The 25,882-nt window shown below is 47.2% G+C and overlaps 2 protein-coding genes across 2 annotated transcripts in view; one reads left to right on the top strand and one right to left on the bottom strand.

Annotated features, from left to right (window-relative positions):
• The window catches only part of LOC123769472 (uncharacterized), a 385,122-nt gene that overhangs the window by 71,274 nt on the left and 287,966 nt on the right, over positions 1–25,882 (top strand).
• The window catches only part of LOC138354543 (uncharacterized), a 77,666-nt gene continuing 55,148 nt past the window's right edge, over positions 3,365–25,882 (bottom strand). Inside the window, exon 2 of the mRNA XM_069308906.1 lies at positions 3,365–4,728. Within this exon, the coding sequence (XP_069165007.1) occupies positions 3,365–4,728 (1,364 nt within the window). The remainder of the gene's footprint in view (positions 4,729–25,882) is intronic.

The following is a 25,882-nucleotide window of genomic DNA, read 5'->3' as shown; positions in this document are numbered from 1 at the left end:
GCTGTTTTTCACAATGAAAATTTATAAATTGGGTTCTGCTGTAGATCTCTAAAATTAATAGCATTTGACATCTCTCTGGCTATTATTATCTAGTGTATAGTAACGACGTTTATTTTTAATAAGTTATTAATTACAATTTTGAGCATGTGGACAAGATGCATTTGAAATTATTTATGCTAAATATTGAGGTCTGTCGCAATTTTGGAGTTTTTCTTTAGTTGACCATATTTATTTGTTGGCCCTGAATTCTATAAGAAAGAAAACTTAAAAGTAATGGGTAACCCTTTTATTAAATTTCAGGATCTTTACTAATTTCACACTTATATGAAAGCTGTATATTCACGGGAACATGTGACAATTTTCAATATTTGTTGAATTTCTAACATGTTTAACAAAGTTAAAAAGAAGCTCGCAAAATTGATTCAAAATATTCTATTTGTGCATTGGGAAGTGACTGCTTTAAGTTAGTGCGCGCTGCAAAGATTAAAGGAAATGACCTAGTAATAGAAAATGTAAACGGGTTATTTTCAGCATCAGTTTATTTAATCGTTTTATCTGAAGTAAGGCCTCTTATCATTTTTAATACTTTACTCTTGAGCATAGTGCAAAACTAAAGTATATTTGCTAATAAGGAATTACCATGGCCTTAGTAATCCTCTACAGGTTGATGGAGGGTTACTTAACCTAACACCAAACCAAAGGAAACAATGCATTCATTTCAATGTCTGTAGAGGATGCAATAAAGGAGAACTTAACTGTTAAGATATGCAAGATGTCCTTGATAATTTCAGGGATGGTCTGATAAATGGCTATTCAACTTAAACCAAGATATCTGCAAGATAATTACCAAAGTTCCACTTACATATGTCAAAGGTGGGAGTAGTAAATATTCTTTGACCTTTCTTAATCCAGTACTAACATTCCATCCTGTCAATTAGATTTGAGGCCAGAGAAAGAAGCTGCATTGAACAATACGAAATGAAAGCGTTAGAAAAAAAAGAGAAGGCTTAAAAGTTAGCTTAACCCCTTGTCTAAAACATAAGACTTGCATAAATATGATACCAGCATATGCATAACTTTTTTCTTTGTTAAATAGTATACAATATAAAGATCATATTTACATCAGTTTACAAGGAAAAATACTACATTTAACTGACAAACATAAGAGCATATATGAACATGATTCATATAGGCATGATCAGTGAAACATGGGTTCCACTGATACTCAAGGAAGTACAATTAACAGTAAGTTTATTTATGTAATCGTCTCCTAACTAGAAAATAACCCTACTGGCAATGGAGATGGCAACATTCAAGGTGTAAGAACACAAGGAAAGCAATTACTTGACATGACCTGCAGTAATCCCAGGCTGTTTTGATGATGCCTGTTCCCCCTGAAAAAAATCACTCCTGGTTGATGGGGTTCTGGGAGTTCTTCTACTCCCCAAGCCCGGCCCGAGGCCAGGCTTGACTTGTGAGATTGACTCCCTTATGCAACTAGTGCCAGGATCACACTTAACTACGTACTCCACTATCTGACTAGTGTCTCGTGAAACCATGCCCCTTGGCGCCACTGAGGAACCTATTGCAGGGCCAGAACAACTAAACCTACCTTATCCAACCAATAGAAAAGACTGGTTCTGCCTCTTGATTGGAGCATTTGGACACAACCACACTGATACTTGGTTGTGGTCTGACAATGAACGGGTGTTCTCTAAGTGGGGGAGCATATCTTGCATTTTGACTGGAGAGTCTGCCCCAAAGCTCCTACATAAATTTGTCACCTGCTAGATCGAGGACCATGGGGAAGATAAGGCCTACTGTGTTCCCATGGACGGGAGTGCCAGTGCCTGGGAGATGTCGTTCACACACCCATAAAGGTTTGACAGATTAATGACTCGTGGACACTGTTGCTGTCTATAATCAGCTGTCAACTATACTTCCTGGACTCGAGGTTGAACACCATGCTAACCTTACCTCTAACCTCTAACCTCAGGCCGAACTGGCCAACTTCTCCCAGCCTCGAGTACTTGACGTCACTTGGCACTGTGTAAACACTGAAGGAACACTGTAGAACCTGCCACCTCGTGGGTGGCTTAATCTTCATCAATGAATCAATTGGGGAAGCCCCCGAGACCCAGAGACACTTGAAGACGTTACACGACCAAAGATCACATTCACTCCAAACATTTACCACCTACGGGCTATTCATGCCCATGTGGTGGCTTAATCTTCAACAACAACAACAACAACAACCACCTATAGAACCATATACCTCTGCCCTCAACTCCAGGAGGCCCTATACCGCAGGGGTCAAACCCGCGACCTCTCCTCTATTATTACAACTGGGAAAAGTATCGGGGAGACGTAACGTACGTCTGAAGGAAAGTGACACACTGGACAAAGGAGCGTTGCTCAAAGTTAGGAATAGCAGAACGAGGGGTCATGGAGGGAAACGAAACGGAAAGATGAGTCAGACACACCAGCAAGAACTTTTTCAATGTTAGAGCTGTCAGTAAACGCAAATACCATAAGAGCGTGAGAAACGAGTTATTGCGTTAATCTAAGAACATTCGAAAGGCAGGGCTAGGAGCCTAGCTCAAGCACATTTAGGCGAGTACAGGGGCCTGGAATTGAAGAGAGCGGGAAGGCTTCTCGTGGATCAGATGAGTGCGTGTGAGCTCAGTACACCTTACGAGCGCGTCACTGCGCGTCACTGTAATTCATCAAGCCAGAGCTCATGTCTCGTAATTCCAATGCACAAGCACGCTCGATGGCTTGCCACGGATACGCGTACAGGGTGGCGTTTGTCACTACACCACTTGCGTCGCTCACGTCCGGTTTGCGTCACTTGTGTACGGTTTGCGTCACTTGTGTACGGTTTGCGTCACTTGTGTACGGTTTGCGTCACTTGTGTACAGTTTGCGTCACTTGTGTACGGCTTGCGTCACTTGTGTACGGTTTGCGTCACTTGTGTACGGTTTGCGTCACTTGTGTACGGTTTGCGTCACTTGTGTACGGCTTGCGTCACTTCTGTACGGCTTGCGTCACTTCTGTACGGCTTGCGTCACTTTTGTACGGTTTGCGTCACTTCTGTACGGCTTGCGTCACTTGTGTACGGTTTGCAGCGTTTCCACACCATGTGCGTCATTCACGTGGTCTTGTGTATCACTTCTCGGTCTCTGCTGTAACATCCACTCTCTGCTCTGTCATTTATAATTTACGTAATTTTATCCACCTAGAACGAACCCAGTTATGCCGTCGTTGACCTGAGTGGCTGGCGCTTAATTGATTGACGGCGGGTTAAATACTGACAGATTGTTTAGATTGGAACAAGGTCGTAAGGTAATCAAACCCAAATGTCTTAAGTAAAGGGAGATGGTGCGGCAAGGTATATTAGTTGAGTGCCGGGGTCCTGGGTGACGGGTCCTGGACTGTTGGTCCTGGGTGGCGGGTCCTGGACTGTTGGTCCTGGGTGGCGGGTCCTGGGTGGCGGGTCCTGGGTGGGGGGTCCTGGGTGACGGGTCCTGGACTGTTGGTCCTGGGTGGCGGGTCCTGGACTGTTGGTCCTGGGTGGCGGGTCCTGGACTGTTGGTCCTGGGTGGGGGGTCTTGGACTGTTGGTCCTGGGTGGCGGGTCCTGGACTGTTGGTCCTGGGTGGGGGGTCCTGGACTGTTGGTCCTGGGTGGGGGGTCCTGGACTGTTGGTCCTGGGTGGCGGGTCCTGGACTGTTGGTCCTGGGTGGCGGGTCCTGGACTGTTGGTCCTGGGTGGGGGGTCCTGGACTGTTGGTCCTGGGTGGGGGGTCCTGGACTGTTGGTCCTGGGTGGGGGGTCCTGGACTGTTGGTCCTGGGTGGGGGGTCCTGGACTGTTGGTCCTGGGTGGGGGGTCCTGGACTGTTGGTCCTGGGTGGGGGGTCCTGGACTGTTGGTCCTGGGTGGGGAGTCCTGGACTGTTGGTCCTGGGTGGGGGGTCCTGGACTGTTGGTCCTGGGTGGGGGGTCCTGGACTGTTGGTCCTGGGTGGGGGGTCCTGGACTGTTGGTCCTGGGTGGGGGGTCCTGGACTGTTGGTCCTGGGTGGCGGGTCCTGGACTGTTGGTCCTGGGTGGCGGGTCCTGGACTGTTGGTCCTGGGTGGGGGGTCCTGGACTGTTGGTCCTGGGTGGGGGGTCCTGGACTGTTGGTCCTGGGTGGGGGGTCCTGGACTGTTGGTCCTGGGTGGGGGGTCCTGGACTGTTGGTCCTGGGTGGCGGGTCCTGGACTGTTGGTCCTGGGTGGCGGGTCCTGGACTGTTGGTCCTGGGTGGCGGGTCCTGGACTGTTGGTCCTGGGTGGCGGGTCCTGGACTGTTGGTCCTGGGTGGCGGGTCCTGGACTGTTGGTCCTGAACTGTTGATCCTGAACTGTTGGTCCTGGGTGGCGGGTCCTGGACTGTTGGTCCTGGGTGGGGGGTCCTGGACTGTTGGTCCTGGGTGGGGGGTCTTGGACTGTTGGTCCTGGGTGGGGGGTCTTGGACTGTTGGTCCTGGGTGGGGGGTCCTGGACTGTTGGTCCTGGGTGGCGGGTCCTGGACTGTTGGTCCTGGGTGGCGGGTCCTGGACTGTTGGTCCTGGGTGGCGGGTCCTGGACTGTTGGTCCTGGGTGGCGGGTCCTGGACTGTTGGTCCTGAACTGTTGATCCTGAACTGTTGATCCTGAACTGTTGGTCCTGAACTGTTGGTCCTGGGTGGCGTCTGAAATGATCAATAAAATAATTATCGAGTTCAAACAATAAACTTCGAGGTCAGCAAACTTATCTATTTTCGGAGAGGTCAAGGTCACTGGCATCGACTCGGGGGCGGCGAAGTCGTCCAGAAAAAAGGTTGTGCATGAGGGAGGCGAACAAAAATCACTTCATGGAGTTTACATGGGCTGCGGGCCCGGGGTTTGGGTCCTGGTCTGTGGGTACGGGTGCAGGAGGTCCTGGTGGTTAACCTCGGGGCGAGCTATTGATCAGCGGCGCCGCAGGTGACCTTGTTCCTCCCGAAGGAAAGGAAATACGGCCTGTATTACCGAGCTACGGTCCCACACGCGCGCGCACACATACACCTGACACGCACAAACACACCCAGAGTCACGCACCCGACAACCTAGACCGCTGAAACACGTGCGTAGACTACAAAAATCCCATAGACAGCCCGCGCATTCCCTCCGGCCTTGGCAAACAATCCCTGGATGCGCCCACACGAAGTGCTAAACTCCCGACGTACATATATATGCAGGCGTTGGATTCCCCGACAGACAAATGTCTGCTCTGGGTGACTTATTGATTCTTGCGGGGTTGGGACCGACTCCCAGATGTCTACCACCCTTTTAGGGTAAAAAGTCATCCATTTCTAGAGTCAGCCCACCTCGGGCGAAGCTCGCGCGAGTCGCTGCCTTCCTCTACCATCAGTCTTCAACTTGGATGGCGAATAAACTGCTTAATCTATCTTCATGCAGTAAGGATATACTGCGTGACAGGAAAAGAAGCATGTGTGGTTGTTTTGGTAGCCTTGTATTCGTCTAAGGCTAACCAAAATATGCAACTGATATTTTCTAACCTGGATAATTCAGCAGTTTTTTATAGCAATATTTTCTTCCTGGATAAAACGTGGACATGTTCAATAAGGGCTGAAAAATAATGGGCAACCTCGTAATGGGAATTCTGTCCAATGGCAGCCTTGTGAAGGCGGGGCCTGGGTTCTCTACCAGCCAATGGCGTGCGAGGGAGCAAGAGGCGGGAGCCAATCCCAACGCAGGGAAACTAATAAGGCCTGCCTGAACTTCCCAAATTGCTAACATTACTTTTACGGCAGCCCTAATCTTTAATATTTCTGAGCGCGGGGAGATCCCACAAGCTCAACATTGCTTTCCCAAAGAACGTAATGCTGTTTCATGCGTGATGTTGGATTTGGCCCTACGATGCCTGCTCATCCACGCGGTGTTCACGTCTCCTCTTCCCTTATTATCTAGACTAATAAACGGCGCTTGTAGGCACTTCAGGCTGGGGTTGTGGCTTTTCCCCGCAGTAAGACCATGTTCTCTCGCCTCCCAGGAACTCATAATTTTGATAACTTCGCGTGGAAAGTTGGGAAGGACGACGACGGTGCATCGATCAGACGTAGTTGTCATGGCAACGATGGAACAAGGGGAGGGGGGGGGGGTAGGGCACGGTAACCAAGACCAATTTGATCCCAGCGTCCCGAAATTGGATCCCGTGCGTGGTCCCAACTTCACTCGCGCCAGTGGTGGTAGTGAGCAGAGAGGGAGGAGCGCCACTAAAATCATTGTGGCCCATTTATTGCATCACCACCACCACCATTGTCTGCAGCACCACCACCACCACCACCACCATTGTCTGCAGCAGCACCACCACCACCACCATTGTCTGCAGCAACAGCAACACCACCATTGTCTGCAGCAGCAGCACCACTACCACCATCCACCATTGTCTGCACGAGCACCACCACCCACCATTGTCTGCAGCACCACCACCACCACCATTGTCTGCAGCACCACCACCATTGTCTGCAGCACCACCACCACCACCACCATTGTTTGCAGCACCACCACCACCACCATTGTCTGCAGCAACAGCAACACCACCATTGTCTGCAGCAGGAGCAGCAGCACCACCACCACCATTGTCTGCAGCAGGAGCAGCAGCACCACCACCACCACCACCACCATTGTCTACACCGCCACCACCACCACCACCATTGTTACCTGGTTGATGGGGTTCTGGGAGTTCTTCTACTCCCCAAGCCCGGCCCGAGGCCAGGCTTGATTTGTGAGGAGAGTTTGGTCCACCAGGCTGTTGCTTGGAGCGGCCATCATACCCACCACAGCCTGGTTGGTCCGGCACTTCTTGAAGAAAACTATCTAGTTTTCTCTTGAAGATGTCCACGGTTCGGTAATATTTCTTATGCTCGCTGTGAGGAATGTTGAACAACCGTGGACCTCTGATGTTTATACAGTGTTCTCTGATTGTGCCTATGCCACCCCTGCTCCACCACCACTACCACCATTGTCTACAGCACCACCATAATTGTTGGATGGTAGTGAAAGATGTGTGTTGAGTTGGTAGAGGCTACATTTTTTACCCATCTCCAGCATGGGGAAGTTGAGGAAGTTGAATGGTTTCAGTTGAGTTGATGTCTATCCTCCGGCTAGCAGGTGATCCTTCTCCCCTCTCAAGTTGCGGCCTGCTAGCACTATCTCTATTTTTTGTCTTTTTAGCTTGAAAGAGGGAGCGAGAGAGGGGAGAAGTTTTTTACGAGGGGAAAGAATAGAAAGGGAGTCGTATACATCAAAGAAGATGTGGTGATGTTTTTCCCTTCGCCAGAGAGAATATTCCCTTTCTTTTAGAAAGGGAAACAGACCCCATCTCTTCCCCTCTAGAAGCCATTTCTGGTCTTTACTTTAAAGGGGTCTTGCGTGCCGCTTTCGACTTTATTCACGAGGCTCTTATGGCCTGCTTTTGGTCTTTAATGTCGGAGGTGTTTGAGGCCCTTCTGGTTTCTTCGTAAGAGAACAAAGAGAGGGAGAGGGGAAGGGAGGTCGGAAGCCCTTTTGGTCTTGGCCAGAAAGGGACATGTGCGTGCTTTATTTTTGTCCTACAATTTTCAGCTAAGTGATATGTATTCACGTCTTACCTCCTTCGTTGGCTTTGTAGTACTTCTGTGTTCAGCGCCGCAAGGATAAGACGACCTCGGGGACAGGATTTTTTATTTTGTTAAGAATATTGCTGGAATAGGATTGTGAGGGGTCTTTGTTGACTTTTTATGGCGGAGACGTGGAGCTTTACCCCCCCCCCCCCCACCACTCTTCTCGGCTGGTCTTTGCATAAGCGTGTAAGAGGTCACAATTAACTTCTTGCTTGAGTGGGGCACTACCTGGTTCTTGTATATCCAAGCTTAACATCTTGTTTCTTCAGTGATGGATAGATTGGTCACTTTGCTCTGTTCTTTCTTCAGTTGAGCACCAGTTTGGTCAAAAAAGTTTCAACATACCGGAGTCAGAAAGATGGTAAGAAATATAGAATAAGCTCAATTAGAGAACACGGTGTGAACATCAGAGGTCCACGAATCTTAACTTCATAATATAAAATTTCAGAAATGTACTGGAGTATGGCTGAAGTTTTCAGACCAGCTGAGTTATGACTAGGAGGGTCTGCTGGTGACGAGCACAAACTACTTATAGACCAAACAATTGAATATCGGTAAACCACGTATTGTATGTTAAGAAGTCACAGCTCTGTGCTTCTATTACGCTCACGTTGGTCCATATGTTTGGACGTTCCATGGTTTGTTTGCTTCAGTGGGTCTTTACTTGCCACAATAAATTATTTGATTGTTGCTGCTGGAGGTGTCTAGTGTATTGGACTTATTGTTTCTTGGATTCGTGCTTCACTCGCTTCCTGTATTCCCAGCGCCCCTCTATAAATGTTCGACCCTCGTACTGTAAATACAAATAATTGCCAACAGAACCACCACACCGAATCTTACCTAATCTAGACCTAACTATACACACAAATATAATATATGTATCTGAAGGAAACAAACGGAATTGGGGGCGGAGACTGGGAAGTTTCTTCTTGTTTCAATATTAGAACCGATTTTTTCTTCATTGGAACATATATTCTTAAAATAAAGCTGGCTCATACTTCAGAGACAGAACTGGTGCTACTTGATAGGGCACAACTGATCGTTTTCTATGATCCACCGAGACGGTGTTGATCCCAATATTGTGCTTCATCTGTCAGCCCGTCCTCCAAACAAAGACCCAAAAGTAAATCCATGCACCCGCCAAACCCCCTGTTTATGAATGAAAAACAGTTTACACACGATTCACATCTGTTGACGTTCGAACACTTCCGGAACAAGTGCTTCACTGACGAATTTTGTTCGAACCACAACGCTGTAAATGCTTCACCCACGTACTACATAAGAACAAGGTAACTGCAGAAGGCCTATTGTCCAATACCAGGCAGCTCCTATTTATAACCACCCAGTCCCACTCATATGCATGTCCACCTCGTGCTTGCAACAATCGAGGGACCCCACCTCCACCATGTTACGCGGTAATTGGTTCCACAAATCAACAACCATGTTACCGAACCAGTATTTACCCAAGTCTTTCCTAAATCTAAACTTATCCAATTTATATCCATTGTTTCGTGTTCTGTCATGTGTTGATACTTTTAATACTCTATTAATATCCCCTTTGTTATGTCCATTCATCCACTTGTAAACCTCTATCATGTCACCCCTAACTCTTCGCCTTTCCAGTGAATGCAATTTAAGCTTTGTTAATCTTTCTTCATATGAAAGATTTCTAATTTGGGGAATTAACTTAGTCATCCTACGCTGGACACGTTTAAGTGAATTTATATCCATTCTATAGTACGGCGACCAAAACTGAACTGCATAATCTAAATGGGGCCTAACCAGAGCAAGATACTGTATAGCTGAAGAACAACACCAGGTGTCTTGTTACTAACGCTTCGATTAATTAATCCCAGTGTCCTATTTGCCGTATTACGAACATTCATGCATTGATCCTTTGGTTTTGAATTCTTACTAATCATAACTCCCAGATCCCTTTCGCAATCCGTCTTCGCACTCTCAACACCATCTAGCTCGTATCTTGTAACTCTATCATCATTACCTAGCCTCAAAACTTTACATTTATCAGCATTAAACTGCATCTGCCAATCGTTTGACCATCAAATACAAATAATTGCCAACCGAACCTAAACACCTAACCTATGCCTATGCATGCACAATATGCTAATATATTATAATATTAATTTATATTTGAGAATTTCCCGTTTTGAATGAACAGCATGTAAAAATTTATGAATGCGTCTGTGGGGTCGATCGCTGGATGTAATGGACTCGAGTCGAGGACGGGTTACATCTGTACTGTATTTCTAAATTTAATCATATAAATTTTAAGTAATTTGTCATTAGCTATATATTCTAGGAACTCATAAGTTTTAGTAATGTATTACAGGGTAATTTGCATAATTATTCAAATTACTTCGGTGTCTTGGTCAATCTCACGTTTGTCTTGTACTGGAAGTAAGGGAATGTTGATGTGGAATACAAATGTGCTTTCACCGGTTAATTTAAGTGGAAGCAATGTTTGTAGCGGTTTGTTACTCTCCTCCCTGTCTCTGTCTCTTTCCTCACAATTCTTTCCCTTGGGCCGCATGCACAAGAGCTGCATGTCCAAGTGATTAAAGGTAAACATCCCTTTAGCTTAAGACTTAGTGTTACATCTAATGCAGTACCGGGAGCCATGCAGTGTTTAAAATAATTAATGTATAAACCATAATATCTGGCTAATTTACGCAATAGAGCGACGCATGGGGGTGAAGAGTGAACAGGTACGCATGCGTATCTTTAGGTCTGCTAATGGTAACTTATTATGTTAACATCTTTCTATTGTTATGTTTTCTGTGTTGTTTCATGCTGACATCCTGTGGACAGGTTGGTAAGCCTGTTTTTTTTCTCGTTGTTTTGTGTGGATAGGATTCTAAGTAGCGGGTTTTCCAGTTTTCTTTAGAGTGATTAAACTTTATTATTTTCTTAAAATAAAGGTTGGAAGGCCAGTTTAATGATTTGAATAAAGGTTTGCCAGTTTAATGATTTATGTAGTTGCCAAGCCCGATTTCTTTGTTGAGATGTGCATGGAGCACAACACAGGAGAGGGGCCGCGATGTCAATATCCACACGAGTCTGTTTGCAAGCAAAATATTGGTGTTCATACGCAATGGTGTAATTGTGTATGTTAACTGTGGTTGATATTTTTCATTAGCAAGTACAGTATACGTGACGTTATTGATGGCGTTTACCTGTAGATATAACTATTAAAAGTGGGTTTGTACATCGAAATATTTATAACAACTTACAGTAACCCTGTAATCATCATTTGATAGTTGACACCTTACCTAGCATGAACTAGCTTTCAATTAAGCAGTTTTCAGTTAAGCAACTTAGCTTAATTTAACATCGCCATAATTTACCCTGATCTAGTCTAACCTATAAAACATGGCTAGTTGCAATGGGCTAATTTTGGCGGTTCCGAGAAGTGTGAATACATTGAATACAGGTCCATAGGTCAGGTCAGGTCACTATACTATTTGGATATTGGATAATATAACAAGAATACGACAAACATAATTGTAATATATATATCTTTCATCTGTATAATCTAAGATATCCACAACCCCTTAGGTTAAGGGATAACCTGGAGTGGGTTCTTATGATAACTTGATTTAGAAGACTGTTGTTGCGTGGAGCGGCCCACACACAGGCTTGCCTCTCCAGTACATTCACACGTTCTTTACAATTACTCCCAATAAAGTGCTTCCTTTCCATATTAAGCTCTCTCTCCAACAGATGCACAGAACAATTAATGTACAGATAAAAAACACATAGGCCTATCCATTGTTTGCAATATCAAATTTTACATTCGGTTAATTTATTAATCTATGCGGAATCATTTTTATTAATAGTAATAATGCTTTTTAAAGGAGTAAGGACGAGATAAAATCAATTTTTTATCCATAATTTTTCAGTTAATATATTATTTTAGTTATACAAAATGAGTCTCAGAAGTATTTATGGAGTGACGCGAACAGAATAAAAAATGAAGGTGTCATGGAATGATTGTAAGGAATGAGGAGTTTACTTATATGGTTTGGCCATATTGAACGAATGGATGGTTTTAACAGTGGTTAATTAAGAGTGCATTAGTGTATTTCAGGGTAGGGGAGAGAGGCCATAGGAAACTTGGTTAGTGTGTTCGTATAGTGGAATGAATTAAATATTCTTACATATTCACCACGGAGCAAGTCTATAATTTACCTTTTCATTACATATATTACTAGATATATTTAATCTTTGCAAGTTACTATTGTGTTAAGTACTGCACATGTTAATTTGTTAACTGTACTGTACAACAATTGTTTTTTATTCATTTGACCGAAAAATGCGAATATTTCAAACTTCTTCCATAAGCGTTTTTACACTTTTTGCTTACAAAAAAAGCCGCCAGACGTTACTAGCCGCGCGTGTGTACCATAGCGTTACTAGCCGCGCGTGTGTACCATGGCGTTACTAGCCGCGCGTGTGTACCATAGCGTTACTAGCCGCGCGTGTGTACCATAGCGTTACTAGCCGCGCGTGTGTGCCGTAGCGTTACTAGACGCGCGTGTGTACCATGGCGTTACTGGCCGCGCGTGTGTACCATAGCGTTACTAGCCGCGCGTGTGTACCATAGCGTTACTAGCCGCGCGTGTGTACCATAGCGTTACTGGCCACGCGTGTGTACCATGGCGTTACTGGCCACGCGTGTGTACCATGGCGTTACTGGCCGCGCGTGTGTACCATGGCGTTACTGGCCGCGCGTGTGTACCATAGCGTTACTAGCCGCGCGTGTGTACCATGGCGTTACTGGCCACGCGTGTGTACCATGGCGTTACTGGCCACGCGTGTGTACCATGGCGTTACTGGCCGCGCGTGTGTACCATGGCGTTACTAGCCGCGCGTGTGTACCATAGCGTTACTAGCCGCGCGTGTGTACCATGGCGTTACTAGCCGCGCGCGTGTACCATGGCGTTACTAGCCGCGCGCGTGTACCATGGCGTTACTAGCCACGCGTGTGTACCGTAGCGTTACTAGCCGCGCGCGTGTACCATGGCGTTACTAGCCGCGCGCGTGTACCATGGCGTTACTAGCCGCGCGCGTGTACCGTAGCGTTACTGGCCGCGCGTGTGTACCGTAGCGTTACTAGCCGCGCGTGTGTACCGTAGCGTTACTGGCCGCGCGTGTGTACCGTAGCGTTACTGGCCGCGCGTGTGTACCGTAGCGTTACTGGCCGCGCGTGTGTACCGTAGCGTTACTGGCCGCGCGTGTGTACCGTAGCGTTACTGGCCGCGCGTGTGTACCGTAGCGTTACTGGCCGCGCGTGTGTACCGTAGCGTTACTGGCCGCGCGTGTGTACCGTAGCGTTACTGGCCGCGCGTGTGTACCGTAGCGTTACTGGCCGCGCGTGTGTACCGTAGCGTTACTGGCCGCGCGTGTGTACCGTAGCGTTACTGGCCGCGCGTGTGTACCGTAGCGTTACTGGCCGCGCGTGTGTACCGTAGCGTTACTGGCCGCGCGTGTGTACCGTAGCGTTACTGGCCGCGCGTGTGTACCGTAGCGTTACTGGCCGCGCGTGTGTACCGTAGCGTTACTGGCCGCGCGTGTGTACCGTAGCGTTACTGGCCGCGCGTGTGTACCGTAGCGTTACTGGCCGCGCGTGTGTACCGTAGCGTTACTGGCCGCGCGTGTGTACCGTAGCGTTACTGGCCGCGCGTGTGTACCGTAGCGTTACTGGCCGCGCGTGTGTACCGTAGCGTTACTGGCCGCGCGTGTGTACCGTAGCGTTACTGGCCGCGCGTGTGTACCGTAGCGTTACTGGCCGCGCGTGTGTACCGTAGCGTTACTGGCCGCGCGTGTGTACCGTAGCGTTACTGGCCGCGCGTGTGTACCGTAGCGTTACTGGCCGCGCGTGTGTACCGTAGCGTTACTGGCCGCGCGTGTGTACCGTAGCGTTACTGGCCGCGCGTGTGTACCGTAGCGTTACTGGCCGCGCGTGTGTACCGTAGCGTTACTGGCCGCGCGTGTGTACCGTAGCGTTACTGGCCGCGCGTGTGTACCGTAGCGTTACTGGCCGCGCGTGTGTACCGTAGCGTTACTGGCCGCGCGTGTGTACCGTAGCGTTACTGGCCGCGCGTGTGTACCGTAGCGTTACTGGCCGCGCGTGTGTACCGTAGCGTTACTGGCCGCGCGTGTGTACCGTAGCGTTACTGGCCGCGCGTGTGTACCGTAGCGTTACTGGCCGCGCGTGTGTACCGTAGCGTTACTGGCCGCGCGTGTGTACCGTAGCGTTACTGGCCGCGCGTGTGTACCGTAGCGTTACTGGCCGCGCGTGTGTACCGTAGCGTTACTGGCCGCGCGTGTGTACCGTAGCGTTACTGGCCGCGCGTGTGTACCGTAGCGTTACTGGCCGCGCGTGTGTACCGTAGCGTTACTGGCCGCGCGTGTGTACCGTAGCGTTACTGGCCGCGCGTGTGTACCGTAGCGTTACTGGCCGCGCGTGTGTACCGTAGCGTTACTGGCCGCGCGTGTGTACCGTAGCGTTACTGGCCGCGCGTGTGTACCGTAGCGTTACTGGCCGCGCGTGTGTACCGTAGCGTTACTGGCCGCGCGTGTGTACCGTAGCGTTACTGGCCGCGCGTGTGTACCGTAGCGTTACTGGCCGCGCGTGTGTACCGTAGCGTTACTGGCCGCGCGTGTGTACCGTAGCGTTACTGGCCGCGCGTGTGTACCGTAGCGTTACTGGCCGCGCGTGTGTACCGTAGCGTTACTGGCCGCGCGTGTGTACCGTAGCGTTACTGGCCGCGCGTGTGTACCGTAGCGTTACTGGCCGCGCGTGTGTACCGTAGCGTTACTGGCCGCGCGTGTGTACCGTAGCGTTACTGGCCGCGCGTGTGTACCGTAGCGTTACTGGCCGCGCGTGTGTACCGTAGCGTTACTGGCCGCGCGTGTGTACCGTAGCGTTACTGGCCGCGCGTGTGTACCGTAGCGTTACTGGCCGCGCGTGTGTACCGTAGCGTTACTGGCCGCGCGTGTGTACCGTAGCGTTACTGGCCGCGCGTGTGTACCGTAGCGTTACTGGCCGCGCGTGTGTACCGTAGCGTTACTGGCCGCGCGTGTGTACCGTAGCGTTACTGGCCGCGCGTGTGTACCGTAGCGTTACTGGCCGCGCGTGTGTACCGTAGCGTTACTGGCCGCGCGTGTGTACCGTAGCGTTACTGGCCGCGCGTGTGTACCGTAGCGTTACTGGCCGCGCGTGTGTACCGTAGCGTTACTGGCCGCGCGTGTGTACCATAGCGTTACTGGCCGCGCGTGTGTACCGTAGCGTTACTGGCCGCGCGTGTGTACCATAGCATTACTAGCATTGGCCCTAATAGTATGTTACTGCTAAGTGTTAGTTAATTAAACATCCGCCCGTTTTCTATATACTAATTTAACATAAATTTAATTCACTAGTTAGGGAAATTTAATTTACTGTTTTGTTAAGGATATATTATTTCGTAAATTGATGAAAATATCATAGCATCGGTGCTGTTATTTAATTGAAAATAGTTCCGGACAAAAAATACAACTTTCCAATCCGTTTTCTTTTCGATTCTTTTGTTTTTGAGTTTTATTTAATTGAAGCGTTTGAGTTTTTATTCCGTTTTCTGTTCGATTCTTTTGTTTTTCATTGATACATTGAATTAAATGTAATTTGAAATTTATTATAGTTTATTTAAATAAAATACTAGACTCATAAATTACTGTATCTTAGAAATTTTTTTAGTGTCCCTTGGCAAATAATTGTTGTTTATATCCAAGATGAAGTCAGTTGTTTTATGTCAAATACCCGCGAAAAGAATTACATTTTCTAGAATTCCAATTTGGTGTTACATAAAAGCGAAATAGTTTTCTTTAACTTTACATTTTCCTTTCAAGTAGTAAATTGTTATAATTTTAGTAGGAGAAACCAATATTTTGGAGATTTACAAGACTTGCAGTTTGCGTTGTGAAAAAATTCCATCCCAGTGTGAACTAGATATTTTTTTGACTATTTTCCTTCATTATCAATTGATCCTGGAAGGTTGTTTTTTTCCTCAGGAAATAACTACGTTTTCAGATTAAGGTGTATAGCTCATGGGTATAAGAATCCTTGCTGGAATCTTCTGAAACGTTCCCAACTTTGTAATAATTCCTTCTAATATAGGATCTCCTGCCGTTCAGTCTTGGTATATGTGCGAGAGTGTTTTTCATAAAGTATTCATTTCCGTCTCTTGATTCCCTGCCTGATCCTAAAAAGGTTTCTCCAATCGTCAACGTTCCTCCATCCAGTCTGTGTTAAATCCCCGCCAATTTCCACTAAACTATTCGAATCGCTAGGACTCGAATCTTATCTAATCTCTTGTTCACCTATTGTACCTTTGTCGAGTCCTGTCCTCACCTACCATGGCCGCGTCTGGCCTGCCCATAGCCTATCCTGGCCTGCCATAGCCTATCCTGGCCTACCATAGCCTATCCTGGCCTGCCATAGCCTATCCTGGCCTACCATGACCTATCCTGGCCTATCCAACAGCGGTGTGTACTTTCAGGTGTGGTAGTGTTGGTGTAGATCGGTTATATGCGGTTCAACCCCGACGGAACGTACCAGGAGACCTCGGCGGCACCACCACAAGGTACTAAGACCAACCGGAAACAGCAGTAAACAACCACCAGCCACACTCATGAACGTTTGCTAATTTTGTCTTTTAGCAGTCAGTACTTTGGGTGTTTACAACTACAGCCATCAACAACAGTTCCATCACAGGCACGCACTTTAAAGTAACTGCTACTACCACACCCTCAAACTCACCCACCCACCCACTCGCACGCGCGCGCGCGCACACACACACACACACACACACACACACACACACACACACACACACACACACACACACACACACATACAGGGTTTAGGGCCTTGGAAGGGTTCGAAATTACGAGAGAGGAGGTCGAGACACCTGCTGGATCTGGATGTTAGAAAGGCTGTTGGTCCAGGCGGGATCTTGCCATGGGTACTGAAAGAGTGTGCAGAGGCACTTTGCTTGCCACTCTCCATAGTGTATAGTAGGTCACTAGAGACGGGAGACCTACCAGAAATATGGAAGACGGCGAATGTGGTCCCAATATACAAAAAGGGCGACAGGCAAGAGGCACTGAACTACAGGCCACTGTCCTTGACTTGTATACCATGCAAGGTGATGGAGAAGATCGTGAGAAAAACCTAGTAACACATCTGGAGAGAAGAGACTTCGTGACATATCGCCAACATGGGTTCAGGGAGGGTAAATCTTGCCTGACTGGCTTAATAAAATTCTACGACCAGGTGACAAAGATTAAGCAATAAAGAGAAGGCTGGGCGGACTGCATTTTCTTGGATTGTCGGAAAGCCTTTGACATAGTACCGCATAAGAGGCTGGTACATAAGCTGGAGAGACAGGCAGGTGTAGCTGGTAAGGTGCTCCAGTGGATAAGGGAGTACCTAAGCAATAGGAAGCAGAGAGTTACGGTGAGGGGTGAGACCTCAGATTGGCGTGAAGTCACCAGTGGAGTCCCACAGGGCTCTGTACTCGGTCCTATCTTGTTTCTGATATATGTAAATGATCTCCCGGAGGGTATAGGTTCATTTCTCTCAATGTTTGCTGACGATGCTAAAATTGTGAGAAGGATTAAGACAGAGGAGGACTGCTTGAGGCTTCAAGAAGACCTAGACAAGCTGAAGAAATGGTCGAACAAATGGTTGTTAGAGTTGAACCCAAGCAAATGCAATGTAATGAAGATAGGTGTAGGGAACAGGAGGCCAGATACTAGGTATCATCTGGGAGATGAAATTCTTCAAGAGTCAGAGAGAGAAAAAGACTTTGGGTTTGACATCATGCTAGACCTATCCCCTGCAGCCCATATCAAGAGGATAACATCAGCGGCATATGCCAGGCTGGCCAACATACGAACGGCATTCAGAAACTTGTGTAAAGAATCATTCAGAACTTTGTATACCACATATGTCTGGCCAATCGTGGAGTATGCAGCCCCAGCATGGAGTCCATATCCTGTCAAGGATAAGACTAAACTGGAAAAGGTTCAAAGGTTTGCCACCAGACTAGTACCCGAGCTGAGAGGTATGAGCTATGAGGAGAGACTACGGGAATTAAACCTCACTTCGCTGGAAGACAGAAGAGTTAGGGGGGACATGATCACCACATTAAAGATTCTGAAGGTAATTGATAGGGTAGATAAAGACAGGCTATTTAACGCAAGGGGCACACGCACCAGGGAACACAGGCGGAAACTGAGTGCCCAAATGAGCCACAGAGATATTAGAAAGAACTTTTTTAGTGTCAGAGTGGTTGACAAATGGAATGCATTAGGCAGTGATGTGGTGGAGGCTGACTCCATACACAGTTTCAAGTGTAGATATGATAGAGCCCAATAGGCTCAGGAACCTGATTGACGGTTGAGAGGCGGGACCAAAGAGCCAGAGCTCAACCCCCGCAAGCACAATTAGGCGAGTACAATTAGGTTAGGTGAGTACACACACACACACACACACACACACACACACACACACACACACACACACACACACACACACACACACACACACACACACACACACACACACACCACCCACACCCACACCTACGGCTCATACCTATATTCAACCCCATGTACTGACCTGCGTTGTGTGTTGTCACGTGTCAACAACACCTGTTATTACGCACATGTGTCTTGCTTGTGTGTGTGTGTGTTTCGTGTTGAGCACCTTTACCGTGTTGTGTGTTCTTTGTGCACCTGTTTTACGTGTTGTGCACAGTTGGTGTGTTATATACTAAGGATGGATTGAAACATACGCTTGGGACTAAACAAAAAATGACCTATCTTAAGATCTCTTGAGGTTATCTTGAGATGATTTCGGGGCTTAGCGTCCCCGCGGCCCCGTCCTCGATCAGGCCTCCTTTTTTGCTACAAACCCCCCCAGGAAGCAGCCCGCAGCAGCTGTCTAACTCCCAGGTACCTATTTATTGCTAGGTAACAGCGGCATCAGGGTAAAAAACTTTTTTGCCCATTTGTCTCAGCTTCCACCTTGGATCGAACCCGGAACCTCAGGACTACGAATCCGAAGCGCTGTCTACTCAGCTGTCAGGCGCCCTAGTGTAGACCTACTGTACTAGTACGTCGTAATTTGAATTAAATATCAGTTACGTCATTCAGGTGTAATAAATGACAGGTGTTTTCGGTCACTAGAATTTATTTACATGCTGGAAAGGCTGTGCCGACTGTGATCTACAAGTTGTGACTTTGACCCGGTAGCCAGGCTGTACCGTGCACGAGGGCTCGCCGGCCCCAGACCGGGCACGGGGAGTAGAACTCCTCCCGAAACCCTGAAACCCTCTCCAGGCACCGATTTAAAGCCAGGCTCTACCGTGCACTGTACCGTCATAGGCCTGGTGAGAGACCGGGCCGCGAGGATCATGACCCCCTGAATCAACGCAAGGTAAGGCCTGAAAGCTACGTGACACAAACACTATGTTGCAGAATATTCAAGAGTTCCTCGCTACTTAACGAAACCCGTATATCCTTCTTTACTCGTGTTGCCTTTGTTTACATTATTTAAAAATTTTACGAGTTTCAAAACTTTACAGCCATGGTTAATATTGCTAGAAACAACCTCGTAGCGTTTATGGAGCTCAAAATGTTTACTTTATATAAACTAAGCCGTCATGATTGAGGAAAGATGTACAGGTTTCGTAAGTGGTTCCGTAAGAGTTTGATGAATCCTGGCCTCGAGAGACCGATATTAGAGCAGAAAGACACAAGTGTGATATTAGAGGAATCGGTTATCGAGGAACATGGCTCTAGGAGCTGTGGGAGAGCACAGCCTCTTCCCTGGACGTGTCAACTCACGGCTGACTGTACGCCACCCGTCCTCTCAGATAATAGGTCGCGTGTTTACGTTATCGTCTCCAATGGTACAAACATAATTAAGAGAAGTAACGGTTTACAAATATTTACATTTTCTTTGCATTAGACTATAGGTTACGTAGGATCCCCAAGCAATCCACCTATCAGTTTGGCAGAAAGATTGGATTTTATACAGAGACAATCCAGAGATCGGACTGCCTGTCTGTTATGCAGCTCTTCTCAAACCAGTGGACAGATTCACGAAAGCACTTACGAACCTGTACATCTCTTCTCAATCTTTGGCAGCTTTGTTTCCAATTATTAAACACTTAATGAGCTCCGAAGCACCAGGAGGCTATTTATAACAATAACAGTTATAACAATAACAACAGTTGAATGGGAAGTTTTCATGCTTGTAAACTATTTAATAAATGTAACCAAAGCCGCCAAAGATTGAGGAAAGATGTACACGTTCGTAAGTGCTTTCGTGAATGTGGCCCCTGGCAGGCTCGTAAGTTCAGAAGTACTCTCTCTCTCTCTCTCCCCCCCCCCCCCCAACCCTCAATCCAGCAAACAAAGTCGTCGCTTTAGCGTGTTTGCTAATGCAGTGTTCCTACCTGGAGTGGGGTTTGAGAGTTCTTTTATTCCCAATAGTTTAATAACAATGGTTTTATCTCTTCAAATTATTATTATGGTTTTGTATACAGGTACAGATTAAAATGTTCTGATTCCATTGACATTTGTTGTAGTTAGTGCGTGAAGTATTTTCAGAAGTGCACTTCAACATTGTGGGAGTAAAGCATTTTTCGAGACAAAATTCAAATATTGGCCTGATTAGTGTTCTGAAACATTAGCAAAATTTTAACGCGCAGTGCAATCAAAAGTTATTTAACCAAATATATATTAATAATAATAATAATTTATAGTTTTGTGCATAGTTAGCCCCAGGTTAAGTTAGGTGTTTTAGGTCTGTTGGAATTTAGATGTGTACGCCACTCTCTACGTTTGAATCGTACGAGAACATTAGAACGTAATCTGTTGTGAAATGTGTAGTGTTCATCCATAACTAGGAGGGCGGCGGCTGGATTAACGTTCCTTTAGTATAGGAGTAAAGTTTCTTTAGTATAATCCCGCCAAACACACTACGAAACTACGACATTGCTGCAACGTTGGAACAAGTTGTAACAACTTTCTGACACGTCATAAAAACTTGATGACAAGATGTAACAACTTGTAACAATAGGGACCGTTACGTTATGCGTTTGCAGGGATATAATGAGCAATAGAGGGCAATGGGCGCGCGCGCGCGCGCGCGCGCACACACACACACACACACACACACACACACACACACACACACACACCTAATGGTGTGTGGACGTAACACCTAATCTATCTCCTGAGGCACATATTAATAGGATAACGACAGCAGCGTACTCTACACTGGCAAAAGTTAGAACATCATTCAGAAACCTAAGTAAGGAGGCATTTAGGGCGCTTTACACTGCCTACGTAAGGCCAGTCTTAGAGTATGCCGCCTCATCATGGAGTCCCCATCTGAAGAAGCATATAATGAAACTGGAAAAGGTTCAGAGGTTTGCAACGAGACTCGTCCCAGAGCTACGAGGGATGGGGTATGAAGAGCGCCTGAGGGAACTGTGCCTTACGACACTAGAAAGAAGAAGGGAGAGGGGGGACATGATAGGAACGTATAAGATACTCAGAGGAATTGACAGAGTGGACATAGACGAAATGTTCACACGGAATAGTAACAGAACGAGAGGACATGGATGGAAGCTTGAAACTCAGATGAGTCACAGAGATGTTAGGAAGTTTTCTTTTAGCGTGAGAGTAGTGGGAAAATGGAATGCACTTCAGGAACAGGTTGTGGAAGCAAATACTATTCATAATTTTAAAACCAGGTATGATAGGGAAATGGGACAGGAGTCATTGCTGTAAACAACCGATGCTCGAAAGGCGGGATCCAAGAGTCAATGCTCGATCCTGCAAGCACATATAGGTGAGTACACACACACACACACACACACACACACACACACACACACACACACACACACACACACACACACTTGTCTTGTGACCATCGTGTTGGGTGGACGTGGGTTGGGAGCTCCTGGATCACTCGTGGAGTGGGAGGGGTAATCAGGCAACTTCGAAGTGAAAAAGACTATAAGTGAATGTACAAGTGAATGAAAAAACCTTGGGTTTTGACCAGAGCCATAAGGTAGTGAAGAAAAACAGTTTAATTAGCGTAATTCAAAATAGTTGAGGAAATACTGTGCAGTGTGAAACCAGACCTCACCGACCTCTGACCGCGTGACCTCACCTCGGCAGCAACCCTTATACCACCACTTGGGACGACGATTGGAGATTCACTCACCTATTGTGTTAGCAGATTGTGCAAGGTATTGAGGAGCGCCTTTTTGGCTAGATTGTTACTGCAATGACTAGAAGGGGTTCAAGGTCAATCACCAGCAGGGATGAGGAGGAGGACAGATTTATAGACAAATTAATAGGGAAATTTGTAGAGAGAAGGAGTGATTGGTTGGAGGATCTAATCCAGGGGATTAAAAGTGAGGTATTTCAGCAAATACAGGATGCGGTAGAGAGGCAGAAACAAGAACTTATGCTCTATGTTCAGGAAGAGATTAGGAAGGGAAGAGAGGACTGGGAGAGGGAATGTGCTCGTATCACAAACGAATTAGGAAGGTTTAGCAGCAGGGCTAAGGATAGAGGATTAGTGGGAGATGGGCTAGTGACTGCGGTTGGGATGGGGAATCCCCAGGGGACAGGCTACCAGCATGACAATGAATTCCTGAGGAGACGGTCTATTATAATACATGGATTATTCGAATCTAGGGCACCAACAAGACAAGAGAGAATAGAAACAGAAAAATACGAATTGCACGAGATATTGAGGTGTATTGGAGCAGAGATGGCAGAGCGCGAGGTGGATATCAATCGACGGGTTGGACCTTACAATTGTACCAAGAAGAGACCTGTTCTGGTGCAATTCTCCAATGAGGAGGCAGTGGAGTACATAATGAGGAGCAAGCACTTACTCAGAGGAAGTGAAACCCATTACAATGTGTTTATAGAGAGGTTTATGACGAAAGATGAGCAAACAGCCCACAAAAATAGATGGCAACAACGACAACGTACTAGCCTCCCAGGTAGTCTCACCTCCCAGGTCACATCCCAGGTCACCTCCCAGGTCACCTCCCAGGTCACCTCCCAGGTCGCATCCTCCCCAACTCAGCCCTCCTATACATCCCCCCTGCCTCAGCCTCCCAAAACCCCCCTGTCCCTTCCACATTTGCACCTCCACAACGATTCCCCTGCCCCTGCTACATCACACTTGTCAGCGACCCCAGTGGGTCAAGCCATGCCCTCCCCAAACCCACCTTCCCATCCCCCCTCCCCAAATACCCCTTCCCACTCCCCTGCCCCTTCTACCCCATTGACTTCAATTCCATCTACTCCATCCCAGCTTCCACTGCACCCCTCTTCCACTCACCCCCAAACCCCACCCAACCCTCACCCTCCTATGCACCTCCAGCCCACATTTAACCCCCTCACCTTGTGACCCCCTAACACCTTCCCCCATCTCCCTCTTCCCCTCTTCTACCCCAAAACCCCCACCTACCCCCGATTCCCCCCTAACTAATATACCCTCTCTTCCACTCCCAGCACCCATGCTCCATTCTCATCTCACCTCAGTATCCCTCTTCCCCCCAACCTCTCAACCTCTATCTGACTCTCAGTCTCACTCTATTTCTCAACCCCCCTATGCTATTCAGACCCCTAACTTTCAGACCCATTATGCCCTTCCTACCCCCCTAGTTGCCCAGACCCCATTCGCCTACCAGGCACTCCCAGGCACCCCCCTAGCACCCCCCCACTCGCCCCCACAGCCCCCACTTGCCCCCCAGACACCCCCCAGTTCCCCCAGACCCCTGGTGAAAGGGGGAACTCTGACACCCGAGTTTCCAAGAAGAGTCTCAAGGTTTGGTACACCAATGCTGATGGGGTAGCCAATAAAGCAGAAGAGATAAAAGAAAGAGTTAGTGAGGCAGACCCAGACATAGTGGCAATAGTGGAAACTAAAATAAATGGCATGATCTCGGATGCAATCTTTCCAGAGGGGTACCAGGTGATAAGAAAAGAAAGGACACAGAGACAGGGAGGAGGAGTGGCACTACTAATAAAGCGGAAATGGAAGTTTGATGAGCTGGAAAATCCGGGTACCAATGAAAGCACAAGCTTCATACATGGAACCCTGACAGTGGATGGGAAGAAGATTGTAATCTTGATACTCTACAATCCCCCACCAAACAGTAGAAGGCCCAGGCAGGAGTACGAGGACAGCAACAAGACATGTATGGATGAACTGCAGAGGGCAGCAACTTTAGCGCATAGAATGAGAGCGAAGCTGCTGGTCATGGGGGACCTAAATCACGGAGAGATAGATTGGGAAACGAGGAATCCCCATGGCGGGGAGGAGACCTGGGGAGCGAAGCTGGTAGACGTTATTGACAGGAATTTCCTAACACAGCATGTGAAAGAAGATACTAGGGAAAGAGGAGGGGATACGCCCAGCCTATTAGATCTCATTATCACTCAGAATGTAGAAGACATCGAGCAGTTGGAACATGAAATACCACTAGGAGCTAGTGACCATTGTGTCCTAGCCTTTGACTACATGATGGAGCTTAAAATTGTGACCAAAGGACAAGAGGTCCGGGAAAGGAGACTTGATTACAGAAAAGGGGACTACAGAAGGATAAGGGACTACCTGGGAGAAGTGCAGTGGGAGGAAGAACTTAGAGGAAAAACAGTGCAAGGTATGATGACCCAAGTCATATTGAAATGCAAGGAGGCTGAAGATAGATTTATTCCAACAATAAAGACAAAAAGCAGGAGGGAATATAATAACCCATGGTTTAATAGACAGTGTCAGGAAGCAAAGGTGAGAAGCAGGAGGGAGTGGAGGAAGTACAGAAGACAAAGGACAGAGGACAACAGGATTAGATGTAACAGAGCTAGGAATGATTACATTAACATAAGACGAGTGTCGGAAAGAAATTATGAGAACGATATTGCAGTCAAAGCGAAAAAGCAACCAAAATTACTACATAGCCATATAAGAAGGAAGATGTCGGTAAATGACCAAGTGACAAGACTGAGGAAAACAGAAGGGGCATATACAGAAAGTGACAAGGAAATCTGCGAGGTACTGAATGCAAAATTCCATGGAGTGTTCACTACCGAGCCTGAGCAGCTCCCATTGTTAGAAGAGATTACCCAAGATGAAAGACTATCAGATATAGAGGTGACAGCAGAGGATGTAATGAAACAGTTGACAACACTGGATGCAAATAAAGCTGTTGGACCAGACAAAGTATCACCGTGGATACTTAAAGAGGCAGCGCAGGCTCTCAGCGTGCCTCTGGCAATGATCTTCAATGAGTCACTTATGTCGGGAGAATTGCCCAGTTGCTGGAAGGAGGCAAATGTCGTACCGATTTTCAAAAAGGGGGATAGGGAGGAGGCACTTAACTACAGACCCGTATCACTGACAAGCATCCCCTGCAAAATACTTGAAAGAATAATTAGGCTAAGACTTGTTGAGCACCTGGAGAGCATTGGGTTTGTAAACAAGCACCAACATGGGTTCTGGACAGGGAAATCATGCCTAACAAACCTTTTAGAATTCTATGATAAAGTAACAAGGATAAGGCAGGACAGAGAAGGCTGGGCAGACTGCATATTTCTTGACTGCCAAAAGGCCTTTGATACGGTACCGCACATGAGACTGCTATACAAACTTGAGAGGCAGGCAGGAGTAAGCGGAAAGGCCCTAGTATGGGTGAAGAACTACCTAACAGGAAGGAGCCAGAGGGTAATGGTAAGGGGCGAAAAGTCGGACTGGCGAACAGTAACAAGTGGAGTACCTCAAGGGTCGGTGCTGGGACCAATCCTCTTTCTAATTTACGTAAATGATATGTTTACAGGAGTGGAATCATACATGTCAATGTTTGCAGATGACGCAAAATTAATGAGAAGAGTTGTGACAGACGAGGATTGTAGGATCCTCCAAGAGGACTTAAACAGGCTACAGAGATGGTCAGAGAAATGGCTACTGGAGTTTAACACCAGTAAATGTAAAGTTATGGAAATGGGATCAGGTGACAGGAGACCAAAGGGACAGTTTTTTTTTAAAAAAAAAACAAAAAAAAAAAAAAAAAAAGGGGAACAGCCTACCTGT

This window comes from Procambarus clarkii, chromosome 63 (genome assembly GCF_040958095.1).
Source record: "Procambarus clarkii isolate CNS0578487 chromosome 63, FALCON_Pclarkii_2.0, whole genome shotgun sequence".
Classification (NCBI taxonomy): domain Eukaryota; kingdom Metazoa; phylum Arthropoda; class Malacostraca; order Decapoda; family Cambaridae; genus Procambarus; species Procambarus clarkii.
This window is presented reverse-complemented; position numbering and strand designations above follow the sequence as displayed.